We start from the raw sequence: 14,233 nt of genomic DNA on the forward strand, positions 1-14,233 counted from the left end.
AAACATTTTTTGGAGGGTGCAGACATCCCGATCACCTTCCTCACTTCAAGCACAGTCCTTGGGTTTGTTTGGGGGTGTTTTTTTCTAATGGTATTTGTTAAGCGCTTACTGTGTGTCAAACATTGTTCTAGGGGTAGACACGTTAATTGGGTAGGACACACTCCCTATCCCGCATGGGGCTCACAGTCTCAGAGGGAGAACAGGAGAAGTGAAGCGCGGAGAAGTTAAGTGACTTGCCCGAGGTCATACAGCAAGTAATTAGCAGAGCCGGGATTAGAACCCAGGTCCTCCGACTCCCAGGCCCGGGCTTTTTCCACTAGGCCACGCTGCTTCCCTACAATTTAGAGACCCAGCTTCCATCCAGTCTAGAAGCCCAGGGGAGTTGTCCAACTGCAAAGAAAGATGCCAGGACAGTACTCCCCTTCCAGAAGGAGTTCTGTGCCGGTGGAGTGCTCCTCCAACGATTAAGAAACAGAGCCCGGGCCTGGGAGTCAGAAAGACTTGCATGCAAATCCTGATTCTGGCACTTGGCTGTGTGACCTTGGGTGAGTCACTTTACTTCTCTGTGCCTCAGTTACCTCATCTTTAAAATGGGGATTAGCACGGTGAGCTCCGTGTGGGACACGGACTGGGTCATACCTGATTAGCATTTAACTACCCCAGCGCTTAAGTACAGTGCCTGGCACATAGTAAGCGCTGAATAAATACCAAAAAAGAAAAAAAAAAAAAGTGGGTTGAGACCCACACAGGAGGAGCCCAAGGAAATGTTCCCCACTAGAGAAGGAGTCCAGTTGGGTCCTCTCTGGCACAAGGAGAAGCCCACTGGAGTAGACCACAGAGAACTCATCATGGGCAATGCATGTGTTTGTTGTTCTATTGTACTCTCCTAAGCACTTAGCACAGGGCTTTGCATATGGTAAGTGCTCAATAAATTCATTCAATAGTATTTATTGAGCGCTTACCACGGCAGAGCACTGTACTAAGCGCTTGGAATGGACGAATCGGCCACAGATAGAGACCATCCTTGCCCAACAACGGGCTCACAGTCTAAACGGGGGAGACAAAACAGAACAAAAGCAATTTTGTAGTAAATGCGACTGAATGTGAGAATGAATGGAAGAGTAGAATCCCAGTCCAATGCTCCTCCCACAGAAGCAGCGTGGCTCAGTGGAAAGAGCCTGGGCTTCGGAGTCAGAGGTCATGGGTTCGACTCCCGGCTCTGCCACCTGTCAGCTGTATGACTGTGGGCGAGTCACTTCACTTCTCTGTGCCTCAGTGACCTCATCTGTAAAATGGGGATTAACTGTGAGCCTCCCGTGGGACAACCTGATCCCCCTGTATCTCCCCCAGCGCTTAGAACAGTGCTCTGCACATAGTAAGCGCTTAACAGATACCAACATTATTAGAGTAGCCAGTGAAATGGGTGCAGCCAATCAATCGACGGTATTTCTACGTGCAATTAAGGAGGGAGGGAAGGGAGAGGAAAGGGGAAGACACCTCAGCCGAGCCAGCCTGTCGTGCCGCTCTGCCCTGCTTCTCCTTTTCTTTTCCCCTTTCTCCCTCCCCTCTCCTCCCAAAAGCAAATGCTCAGAAGCAGTCATGAGACATAAATGATCTCATTGCACATGAGCAGTGCAAGACTGATATCTCGCGTCATTTGAAGGCCCAATGAAACTAAGTAGCCCTGGGTCCCCCGAGGGGATGCCGATGGAGCCCAGCCACCCACGACGACTCTAAGCTCATTATGGGCAGGGAACGCGTCTCCTCTCCTGTATTGTACTACCCTCCCAAATGCTTAGAACAGTGCTCTGCACATAGTGCTCAGAGAAGCAGCGTGGCTCAGTGGAAAGAGCACGGGCTTTGGAGTCCGCGGTCGTGGGTTCGAATCCCGGCTCTGCCACTTGTCAGCTGTGTGACTGTGGGCAAGTCACTTCACTTCTCTGTGACTCAGTTACCTCATCTGTAAAAAAGTCTTAATCCTGTGAGCCCCACATGGGACAACTTGATTCCCCAGTGTCTACCCCGGCGCTTAGAACAGTGCTCTGCACATAGTAAGCGCTTAACAAATACCAACATTATTATTATTAAATACCATGGACTGATTGATTGAGTGGCCCTTGCTTCAAGGTGGAGTCGGGGACAAGGCATTTAAAGGCATTAGATTCATATTTACGCCAGACTACTCGTTTTATTCTGTTCGGTCTCCCCCGTTTAGACTGTGAGCCCGTTGTTGGGCAGGGATTGTCTCTATCTGTTGCCCAGTTGTATATTCCAAGCGCTTAGTACACTGCTCTGCACATAGTAAGCGCTCAGTAAGTAGGATTGAATGAATGAATGAAGCAGGTGAGCCACATTAAGGTGTGTTTAAATTCCATGATCGGCTCTTTGCATACCAACTGTGGATTTTTTGCAGAAAAAGTTGCCAACCCTTGTGTAGGACCTGAACACATTTGGGTACTCTCCCTGTGGCCGATGCCAGGTGAATGTAATGATGAAATACGATCGAAACAATCGATCACGTTTACTGCGTGCTTACCATGCGCACAGCACTCTACTAAGCGCTTCGGAGGAGACGATCCAAGAGAATTAGCAGACAAGTCCCCTGCCCACATCAGGTCTTTTCCAGGTTTCTGCTGCAGGAATGTGGTCCAGTAGGAGATCTCTTAATAGTACACCTCCAGAAGCAGGAAAATTTCAACTCTGCCACCTTTTATTAGAAACGCTAATAGAACAATGTTTGGTATATTTTTCTCATCTGGTGCTCTGCTCTAAGTGATCCAATATGTGATTTCATTGCATTCCAATGCCAGAAACTGGCTCATTTTAGTGTGGTGGGGGGCCTGGTCAGACCCCATTCTTGCACAAAAACTTGGACCTCGATTTAGCTCTTGTGAAATCTGGGGACATAGGAAGGTTCAGTGTCAAAGCCTCACATGCCAACGCAGCTGCTTCACGTGTTGCCGAATTGTGCTTTCCAATTGTGCTCTGCACACAGTATGATAAATAGGATTGAATGAATGAATACCTATTGTGGAACTCCAGCTTTTTCTATAATGACATTGAGCCCCAAAGTCTGTTTGGGGGAAAGTTTTTGAATTCTGTAGCCGTTGTGTGTCACGTGGCTCCGGGTGTCATCCCGTTAAGGAGAAACAGCACGGCTTAGCGAAACGGGCCCGGGGAGTCAGCAGGACCTGGGTTAATAATGTTGGTATTTGTTAAGCGCTTACTATGTGCAGAGCGCTGTTCTAAGCGCTGGGGTAAACACAGGGGAATCAGGTTGGCCCATGTGGGGCTCACAGTCTTCATCCCCATTTTACAGATGAGGGAACTGAGGCACTGAGAAGTTAAGTGACTTGCCCACAGTCACACAGCTGACGAATCCCAGGTCCGCCACGTGCCCGCTGCGTGACTCTGAGCAAGTCACTTAACGAGATGGTTTACTTCATAAGGGGTGAAATCTCGGGGGCACGCTTTGGTCTGCTCCTGAAAAGCATCCTCTACCTCATTAGGGAAAAAAAGGGGGCCAGAACCCCGGAGATTCCTCCAGGTATCCACTCTCTTACAAGTGTCACCGGGCAGCGTGGCTCAGTGGATAGAGTACGAGTGTGGGAGCCGGAAGGACCTGGGATCTAATCTTGGCTCCGCCACTACTCCGCTGTGTGACCTTGGGAGAGTCATTTCACTTCTCTGCGCCTCAGTTACGACATCTGGGAAATGGGGATGAAGACTGGGAGCCCCATATGGGACCGGGATTGTGTCCATCTTGATTAGGCTTACCCACTGCAGCGCTTAGTGCAGGAAGCGCATAATAAGTGCTTAACAAAAAAATATATATGTTTTTAAAAAGGCTGGAGTCATTCCCAAGGTGCCACAGACGACTGCGAAAAACATGACAGAAACAGGAGATGGGTTGGAGAGCTCCCAGTTCCGGAGAGGAGGCCGGCAGGGGCCGAGAATGGCAGCCTGGGTGGAGAAACTGGTCCCAGTTTCTCACAACTGGGCGGGGAGTATTAGGGGACCCACTTACCCTTCCTTCCCACTCCTTTTAAGGGTAGATTTATTTGTTTTTTCCTTTTTTTAAAAAAAAATGATGTTTGTTAAGCCTTTAGTATGTGCCGGCCACTATACTAAGCACTGGGGTAGATAAAAGCAAATCGAGCTGGACACAGGCCATGTTCCACATAATAATAATAATGTTGGTATTTATTAAGCGCTTGCTATGTACAGAGCACTGTTCTAAGCTCTGGGGGAGATACACAGATCATCAGGTTGTCCCGTGTGAGGCTCGCAGTCTTCATCCCCATTTGACAGATGAGATCACTGAGGCTCAGAGAAGTTAAGTGACTTGCTCACAGTCACACAGCTGAAAAGTGGCAGAGCGGGGATTCGAACCCATGACCTCTGACTCCCAAGCCCGGGCTCTTTCCACTGAGCCACGCTGTTTACAGATGAGGGAACTGAGGCCCAGAGAAGTTAAGTGACTGGCCCAAAGTCACACGGCTGACAAGCGGTGGAGCTGGGATTCGAACCCATGACCTCTGACTTCCCAGCCCGGGCTCTTTCCACTGAGCCACGCTGCCTCGTGAAGCCCTCGGGGCTCCTTGGCAGCCCTGGGGAGCGGCTGTGACGGTGAGGCCGGCTGGACGCCGGCGGCAATCAGCAGCATGCTGTAAGAGTAGCTCAGCAATAATAGTAATAATAATAATGTTGGTATTTGTTAAGCGCTTACTATGTGCCAAGCACTGTTCTAAGCGCTGGCGTAGACACAAGATAAACAGGTTGTCCCATGTGGGGCTCCCAGTCTTCATCCCCATTTTTCCAGATGAGGTCACTGAGGCCCAGAGAAGTGAAGTGACTTGCCCAAGGCCACACAGCTGGCAAGTGGCAGAGGCGGGATTAGAACCCATGACCTCTGACTCCCCGGCCCGGGCTCTTTCCACTGAGCCACACTGCTTCTGTGCAAAGGACAGTGTCTAAGCCAGTGGTTACCGTCGGCTGACAACCCGCAGGGCAGAGCTACGACCAGGACTAATAATGGGATAATGTTGGTATTTGTTAAGCGCTTACTATGTGCAGAGCACTGTGCTAAGCACTAGGGACGATGGAAGGTGATCAGGTTGTCCCTCACAGGCTTCATCCCCATTTTCCAGATGAGGTCACTGAGGCCCAGAGAAGTGAAGCGACTTGCCCAAAGTCACCCAGCTGACGAGTGGCGGAGCGGGGATTCAAACCCATGATCTCTGACTCCCAAGCCCCGGCTCTTTCCACTGAGCCACGCTCCTTCCTTAGTCCAGTGCTCTGCACATAGTAAACGCTCAATAAATACTATTGAATGAATGACTGTGAGTCCCATGCGGGACACCCTGATTACCTTGTATCTACCCCAGTGCTTAGAATAATAATAATAATAATGTTGGTATTTGTTAAGTGCCTACTATGTGCGGAGCACCGTTCTAAGCGCTGGGGGAGATCCAGGGTCATCAGGTTGTCCCACGTGGGGCTCACAGTCTTCATCCCCATTTTACAGATGAGGGAACTGGGGCACAGAGAAGTGAAGTGACTTGCCCACAGTCACACAGCTCCATGTACATCTATCTATCTATCTATCTATCTATCTATCTATCTATCTATCTATCTATCTATCTATCTATCTATCTATCTATCTCGCTCTCTCTATCTCTATCAATCTATCTCTCTAATCTATCTATCATCTATCTCTATAATCTATCATCTATCTCTATCAATCTATCTAATCTATCATCTATCTATCTCTATCAATCTATCTCTCTAATCTATCTATCTCTATAATCTATCATCTATCTATCTCTACCAATCTATCTAATCTATCATCTATCTATCTCTATCAATCTTTCTAATCTATCTATCTATCTCTATAATCTATCATCTATCTATCTCTATCAATCTATCTAATCTATCATCTATCTATCTCTATCAATCTATCTAATCTATCTATCATCTATCTACATACACACATACACACACATATATATACATATATACATAGATATATACACACACGCAGACATTATATATACACACACATATATATAGATAGATATATAGCTATATACTGATGATAGATAGAGATAGATAGATAAGATAGATAAGATAGATTAGATGGATAGATAGATGATAGATGATAGATAATAGATAGATAGATGATAGATAGATAGATAGATAGATAGATAGATAGATAGATAGATAGATAGATAGATAGATAGACAGACAGACAGACAGACAGACAGACAGACAGACACAGACAGAGAGGGGGAGAGAGAGAGAGAGAGATATAGGCACATCTTCCCCCTATTTATTTTGCATCTCTCTCTCTCTCTCCGGTAGATTGAAAACACTTGGAGGGCAGGGGCTGAGATTCTTAATTGCACTGTAGGCTCCCAAGCGCTTAGTACGGTGCTCCACACACAGTAGGCGCTCAGTACATTCAGCGGACTGGTCAACCTAGCTGAAAGGGCCGGGGAGGGAGGGGGCGGGGCCAGGAGAAGGGGGCAGGACCGGGGAGACGAGGGGGCGGGGCCAACAAGCACGATGGGCGTGGCTAAGAGGATGGGGCGTGGCTAGGGGGTTGAGTGATGTGTGAGGGGCGTGGCTAAGAAGCAGCGTGGCTCAGGGGAAAGAGCCCGGGCTTGGGAGTCAGAGGTCATGAGTTCGAATCCCGGCTCTGCCACTTGTCTGCTGAGTGACTCCGGGCAAGTCCCTTCACTTCTCTGGGCCTCAGTTCCCTCATCTGGAAAATGGGAATGAAGACTGTGAGCCCCACGTGGGACGACCTGACCCCCCTGTATCTCCCCCAGCGCTTAGAACAGTGCTCTGCACGTAGTAAGCGCTTAACAAACACCAACTCTCTCTGAGAGAAGGGGGCGTGGCCAGGGATCTGAGTGACGTGAGGGGCGTGGCTAAGAGATGTGGGCGTGGCAAGGGCTCTGAGTGACGTGTGAGGGGCGTGGCCAAGAGAAGGGGCGTGTCTAGGGCTCTGAGTGACGTGTGAAGGGGCGTGACTAAGAGATGTGGGCGTGGCAAGGGATCTGAGTGACGTGTGAGGGGCGTGGCCAAGAGAAGGGGCGTGTCTAGGGATCTGAGTGACGTGTGAAGGGGCGTGGCTAAGAGATGTGGGCGTGGCAATGTCTGAGTGACGTGTGAGGGGCGTGGCTAAGAGAAGGGGGCGGGTCTAGGGATCTGAGTGACGTGTGAAAGGGCGTGGCTAAGAGGAAGGGGGCGTCTAGGTGGCCGAGTGACGTGTGAGGGGCTTGGCCAGGAGAAGGGGCGTGTCTAGGGCACCGAGTGACGTGTGAAGGGGCGTGGCTAAGAGAAGGGGCATGGCGAGTGCGTTGAGTGACGTTGGAGGGGCGTGGCTAAGAGAAGAGGGCGTGTCTAGGGCGCTGAGTAGGCGGGTCCAAGAATCGTGAGGGGAGCGAGGGCGTGGCCGGGATGGTGAGTGGGCGGGGCCGAGAGGAGCGCGCGGACCAAGGACAAGGTGGGGGGGAGTGGGCGGGGCCAAGCGGTGCGCGCGCAAGGGGGCCGTGTCCGAGGCGGGGAGGGGGCGGGGCCGAGAGGGGCGCGCGGAACCGGGCTCGGGGCGCTGATTGGGCGGGGCCGGGAGGAGGGGGCGTGTCCGGGCCTGATTGGGCGGGGCCAAGAGGAGCGCGCTCAGTGAGGGCGGTGTCGGGGAGGGGGAGAGCGCGGGGGCGGGGCTGGGAGGGGGCGGGGGCCAAGCGGCTCGCGCGCTGATTGGGCGGGGCCGAGACGAGGGGGCGGGGCCAAGCGGGAACACACAGAGGAGGCGTGTCCGAGAGGGGCGCGCGCGCGCGGAGCCGGTCCGGGGGCGCGGATTGGGCGGGGCCGGGAGGAGTGGGCGGAGCCAGGCGGCAGGCGCGGAGTAGGGCGGCTCTGGGGTCGCTGATTGGGCGGGGCCGGGAGGAGTGGGCGTGGTCGGCGTCTCGCGCCTGGAGGGGGCGGGGCCGAGAGGGGGGCGCGCGCGCGCGCGGAGCCGGTCCGGGGGCTTGGATTGGGCGGGGCCGAGAGGAGTGGGTGTGGTCAGGCGGCGCGCGCGGAGCAGGGCGGGGCTGGGGTCGCGGATTGGGCGGGGCCGGGAGGCGTGGGCGGGGCCCGGCGGCTCGCGCCTGGAGGGGGCGGGGCCGAGAGGGGCGCGCGCGCGCGCGCGGGGCCGGTCCGGGGGCTTGGATTGGGCGGGGCCGCGAGGAGTGGGCGGGGCCCGGCGCGTCTCGCGCGCGGGAGGGAGGGGGCGGGTCCCCCGGGGTCGGGGGGGCGCGTCCCCGGCGCCTGCGCGCTGCGGCCCGGCGGCCCGGCGGCTGGGGCGGGGAGCCGGGGGCGCCGGGGGCCCCGCGGCCGGGACGGGCCCCCATGGGCGGGTGCGTGGGCGCGCAGCACGACTCCTCGGGCAGCCTCAACGACACGTCGGACGGCGGCGGAGGTGGGTGAGGCCGCCGGGGCGGGGGGGAGAGCGCGGCCCGACGCCCCGACCCTCTTTGTTCCCGCGCCCGCTCCTCCCCCCCCCCCCCGCGCGCGCCGCCTCCGGGACGCCCTCCGGGAGCGCCCCGCCCCCTCCCCCTCTGAGGCGCCCGCTTCCGACACCTGATGCTCGTCGGGCTCGGCCTCCGGCCTGCTCTCTCTCCCCTTTTATTGCCCTCAGCCGGTAGAGATCCCGCCTGTCATTCGTCTCCTTAGCCGTCTTTATTTCCTTCATCACGTATTGATCCGCCTGTGATTCTCTTCCTTCGCTTTCTCCATTGGTGTTTCCCTCTTCAGGTATAGATCCTCCCTGGCATTCTCTTTATTCTATATCTCTTTATCCATTTTCTTCCCCCCCCCTCATCATGTATAGATCTACCTGTAATTCTCTTTATTCTCTCTCTCCTTATCCTTTTTTATCTCCCTCATCATGTATAGATCCTACTTGTCATTCTCTACCCATTTTCTTCCCCCCCCCCCATCATGTATAAATCTACCTGTAATTCTCTTTATTCTCTCTCTCCTTATCCTTTTTTATCTCCCTCATCAGGTATAGATCCTACTTGTCATTCACTTTATTCTAAATCTCTTTATCCATCCCCCCCCCCATAATGTATAGATCTACCTATAATTCTCTTTATTCTCTCTCTCCTTATCCGTTTTTATTTCCCTCATCATGTATAGATCCTACTTGTCATTCTCTTTATTCTAAATCTCTTTATCCATTCCCCCCCCCCATAATGTATATTATAATTCTCTTTATTCTCTCTCTCCTTATCCTTTTTTATTTCCTTCATCATATATAGATCCTACTTGTCATTCTCTTTATTCTGAATCTCTCTATCCATTTTTCCCCCTCATCATGTATAGATCTACTTATAATTCTCTTTATTCCCTCTCTCCTTATCCTTTTTTATTTCCTTCATCATATATAGATCCTACTTGTCATTCTCTTTATTCTGAATCTCTTTATCCATTTTTCCCCCTCATCATGTATAGATCTACCTATAATTCTCCTTATTCTCTCTCTCCTTATCCTTTTTTATTTCCTTCATCATATATAGATCCTACTTGTCATTCTCTTTATTCTGAATCTCCTTATCCATTTTTCCCCCTCATCATGTATAGATCTACCTATAATTCTCCTTATTCTCTCTCTCCTTATCCTTTTTTATTTCCTTCATCATGTATAGATCCTACTTGTCATTCTCTTTATTCTGAATCTCTTTATCCATTTTTCCCCCTCATCATGTATAGATCTACCTATAATTCTCCTTATTCTCTCTCTCCTTATCCTTTTTTATTTCCTTCATCATATATAGATCCTACTTGTCATTCTCTTTATTCTGAATCTCCTTATCCATTTTTCCCCCTCATCATGTATAGATCTACCTATAATTCTCCTTATTCTCTCTCTCCTTATCCTTTTTTATTTCCTTCATCATGTATAGATCCTACTTGTCATTCTCTTTATTCTAAATCTCTTTATCCATTCCCCCCCCCCCCCCCCCATCATGGATAGATCTACCTATAATTCTCTTTATTCTCTATCTCCTTATCCGTTTTTATTACCCTCATAGTGTATATGTCCCACTTGTCATTCTCTTTATTCTATATCTCTTTTCCCCCTCATCATGTATAGATCTACCTATAATTCTCTTTATTCTCTGTCTTCTTATCCTTTTTTATTTCCCTCATCATGTATAGATCCTCCCTGTCATTCTCTTTATTCTATATCTCTTTATCCATTTTTTTCCCTCATCATGTATACATCTTCCTATAATTCTCTTTATTCTCTATCTCCTTATCCATTTTTATTTCCCTCATAGCGTATAGATCCTACTTATCATTCTCTTTATTCTATATCTCTTTTTCCATTTTTTTCCCCTCATCATATATAGATCTACCTATGAGTCTCTTTATTCTCTATCTCCTTATCCGTTTTTATTTCCTTCATCATATATAGATCCTTCTTGTCATTCTCTTTATTCTAAATCTCTTTATCCATTTTTCCCCCTCATAATGTATAGATCTACCTGTAATTATCTTTATTCTATATCTCTTTATCCATTTTTGTTTCCCTCATAGTATACAGATCTTACTTGTCATTCTCTTTATTCTAAATCTCTGTATCCAATTTTTCCCCCCTCATCATGTATAGATCCACCTATGAGTCTCTTTATTCTCTATCTCCTTATCCTTTTTTATTTCCTTCATCATTTATAGATCCTACTTGTCATTCTCTTTATTTTATATCTCTTTCTCTTTATTCTATCTCTTCATCTATTTTTATTTCCTTCATACTGTATAGACTGACCTATAACTCTCTTTATTCTGTATCTCCTTATCCATTTTTATTTCCCTCATCATGTATAGATCCAACCTGTCATTCTCTTTATTCTATCCCTTTATCCATTTTTATTTCCTTCATCATATATAGATCCACCTATGAGTCTCTTTTATTCTATATCTCCTTATCCATTTTTATTTCCTTCATCATGTATAGATCCTACCTGTCATTCTCTTTATTCCCTTTATCCATTTTTATTTTCCTTCATAATGTATAGATCCTACTTATCATGCTCTTTATTTTCTTTATCCATTTTTGTTTCCTTCGTCATGTATAGATCCTACCTGTCATTCTCTTTATTCTATCTCTTTACCCATTTTTATTTCCTTCATAATATATAGATCCTACCTGTTATTCTCTTTATTCTATGGCCTTCTCCTTATCCATTTTTATTTCCTTCATAATGTGTAGATCCACCCATGATTCTCCTTATTCTATCTCCTTATCCATTTAATGTATAGATCCACCTGGGATTCTCCTTATTCTATCTCCTTATCCATTTTTATTTCCTTCATAATGTGTAGATCCTACCTGCCATTCTCTTTATTCTCTTTATCCGTTTTTATTTCCTTCATCATGTGTAGATCCTACCTGTCATTCTCTTTATTCTCTTTATCCATTTTTATTTCCTTCATCATGTATTGATCCTACCTGGGATTCTCTTTATTCTCTTTATCCATTTTTATTTCCTTCATCATGTATAGATCCTACCTGGGATTGTCTTTATTCTATCTCTTTATCCATTTTTATTTCCCTCATCATGTACAGATCGGCCTATGATTCTCTTTATTTTCTTTATCCATTTTAATTTCCCTCATAATGTATAGATCAACCTATGATCCTCTTTATGCTATGGCCTTCTCTTTAACCATTTTTATTTCCTTCATAATGTATAGATCCTACCTGGGATTCTCCTTATTTTTATTAGATTCATCATGTGGCTCTACCTCTGTCATTCCCTTTCTCTATTTTCATTTGATTCATCCTGTGTCTCCACCTCTGTGATTCTCTTCTCCTATTTTGATTTTCTTCATGATGTGTGTCTATCTCTATGATTCTCTTTATTTGTATTTGATTCATGATGTGTCTCCACCTCTGTGATTCCCTTTCTCTATTTTCATTTTATTCATCATGTGTCTCCACCTCTATGATTCTCTTTCCCTATTTTGATTTTATTCAGGTGTCTCCACCTCTGTTTTTATTTTCTTCATGATGTGTCTCAATGTCTGTGATTCTCTTTATCTGCTTTTATTTCGCTCATGATGGGCCTCTATCTCTGTGATTCTCTCTATTTTTATTTTATTCTTGGTGTATCTGTGCCTCTGTGATTCTCCTTCTGTATTTTCATTTTCTTCATGATGTGTGTCTATCTCTGTGATTCTCTTTATTTTTATTTTATTTATGATGTGTCTCCACCTCTGTGATTCCCTTTCTCTATTTTCATTTTATTCATCATGTCTCCCCACCTCTATGATTCTCTTTCCCTATTTTGATTTTATTCATCAAGTGTCTCTACCTCTATTTTCTTCATGATATGTCTCTATGTCTGTGATTATCTACTTTTATATCACTCATGATGGGCCTCTATCTCTATGATTCTCTCTATTTTTATTTCGCTCCTGATGGGCCTCTTTCTCTATGATTCTCTCTATTTTTATTTCGCTCATGATGGGCCTCTATCTCTATGATTCTCTCTCTTTTTATTTCGCTCATGATGGGCCTCTATTTCTATGATTCTCTCTATTTTTATTTCACTCATGATGGGCTTCAATCTCTATGATTCTCTCTGTTTTTATTTTATTCTTGATGTGCCTGTGCCTCTGTGATTCTCCTGCTCCATCTTCATTTTCTTCATGATGTGTCCCTATCTCTGTGATTCTCTTTATCTACTTTTATTTCACTCATGGTGTGTCCCTATCTCTGATTCTCTTTATCCATTTTTATTTCACTCATGATGCGTCTCTATCTCTATGATTCTCCTTCTCTGTTTTCATTTTATTCATGATGTGTCCATACATCTGTGATTCCCTTTATTTTCATTTTATTCAAGGTGTGTCTCTATCTCTGTGATTCTCTTTATCTACTTTTATTTCACTCATGATGTGTCCCTATCTCTGATTCTCTTTATCCATTTTTATTTCACTCATGATGTATCTCCATCTCTATGATTCTCCTTCTCTATTTTCATTTTATTCATGATGTGTCCATACCTCTGTGATTCTCTTTGTTTTCATTTTATTCAAGGTGTCTCTCTACCTCTGTGATTCTCTTTATCTACTTTTATTTCACTCATGATTGGCATCTATCTCTGATTCTCTCTATTTTTATTTTATTCTTGATGTGTCTCTACCTCTATGATTATCTTTCATTTTATTCAAGGTGTGTCCATATATCTTTGATTCTCTTTACTTTTATTTCACTAATGATGTGTCTCTACCTCTATCTTTTCTAGATTCTCTTTATCTTTTTTCATTTTATTCAAGATGTGTCTATATTTCTGTGATTCTCTTTACTTTTATTTCACTAATGATGGGTCCCTATCTCTATGATTCTCGTTATTTTTATTTCGTTCATGATGTGTCTATATCTGTGATTCTCTTTATCTGTTTTCATTGATGTGTATCTATCACTATGATTCTCTTTATCTACTTTCATTGATGTGTATCTATCTCTGTGATTCTCTCTATTTTCATTTTATTCAAGATGTGTCTATATCTCTGTGATTCTCTATCTACTTTTATTTCACTATTGATGTGTATCTATCACTGTGATTCTCTTTCTCTGTTTTCATTGATGTGTATCTATCACTATGATTCTCTTTATCTATTTTCATTGATGTGTATCTATCTCTGTGATTCTATTTTCATTTTATTCAAGATGTGTCTATATCTCTGTGATTATCTACTTTTATTTCACTAATGATGTGTATCTATCTCTGTGATTCTCTTTATCTACTTTTATCTCATTCATGATGTGTCTCTTTATCTATGATTCGCTCTAACTATTCTCAGTGATGTGTATCTGTCTCTCTGATTCTCTATTTTCATTTTATTCATGATGTGTCTGTATGTCTATGATTCTCTTTCCTTTTATTTCACTCATGATGTGTATCTATCTCTATGATTCTCTTTATCTATTTTTATGTTATTAATGCTGTGTCTATACCTATGAGTCTATTTTTGTTTCACTAGTGAGGTGTCTATAGCTATGATTCTCTTTACCTATTTTGATGTTATTAATGCTGTGTCTATACCTATGAGTCTCTTTATCTATTTTAATTTTATTCATGATGTGTCTATACCTATGATTCTCTTTATCTGTTTTTACTTCATTAGTGATGCGTCATATCTATGATTCTCTTTACCTATTTTGATA

At 45.7% G+C, this 14,233-nt stretch overlaps 1 protein-coding gene across 3 annotated transcripts in view; it reads left to right on the forward strand.

Annotated features, from left to right (window-relative positions):
- Nucleotides 1–8,367: 8,367 nt before the first annotated feature.
- UBTD2 (ubiquitin domain containing 2) overlaps nt 8,368–14,233 on the forward strand; it is a 48,412-nt gene continuing 42,546 nt past the window's right edge. For all 3 annotated transcript variants that reach the window (XM_029050674.2, XM_029050675.2, XM_029050676.2), the window contains exon 1: nt 8,368–8,470. In XM_029050674.2, coding sequence (XP_028906507.1) covers nt 8,401–8,470 — 70 coding nt within the window. In that variant the 5' untranslated portion in view covers nt 8,368–8,400. The remainder of the gene's footprint in view (nt 8,471–14,233) is intronic.

Source organism: Ornithorhynchus anatinus, chromosome X1 (assembly GCF_004115215.2).
Source record: "Ornithorhynchus anatinus isolate Pmale09 chromosome X1, mOrnAna1.pri.v4, whole genome shotgun sequence".
Lineage (NCBI taxonomy): Eukaryota > Metazoa > Chordata > Mammalia > Monotremata > Ornithorhynchidae > Ornithorhynchus > Ornithorhynchus anatinus.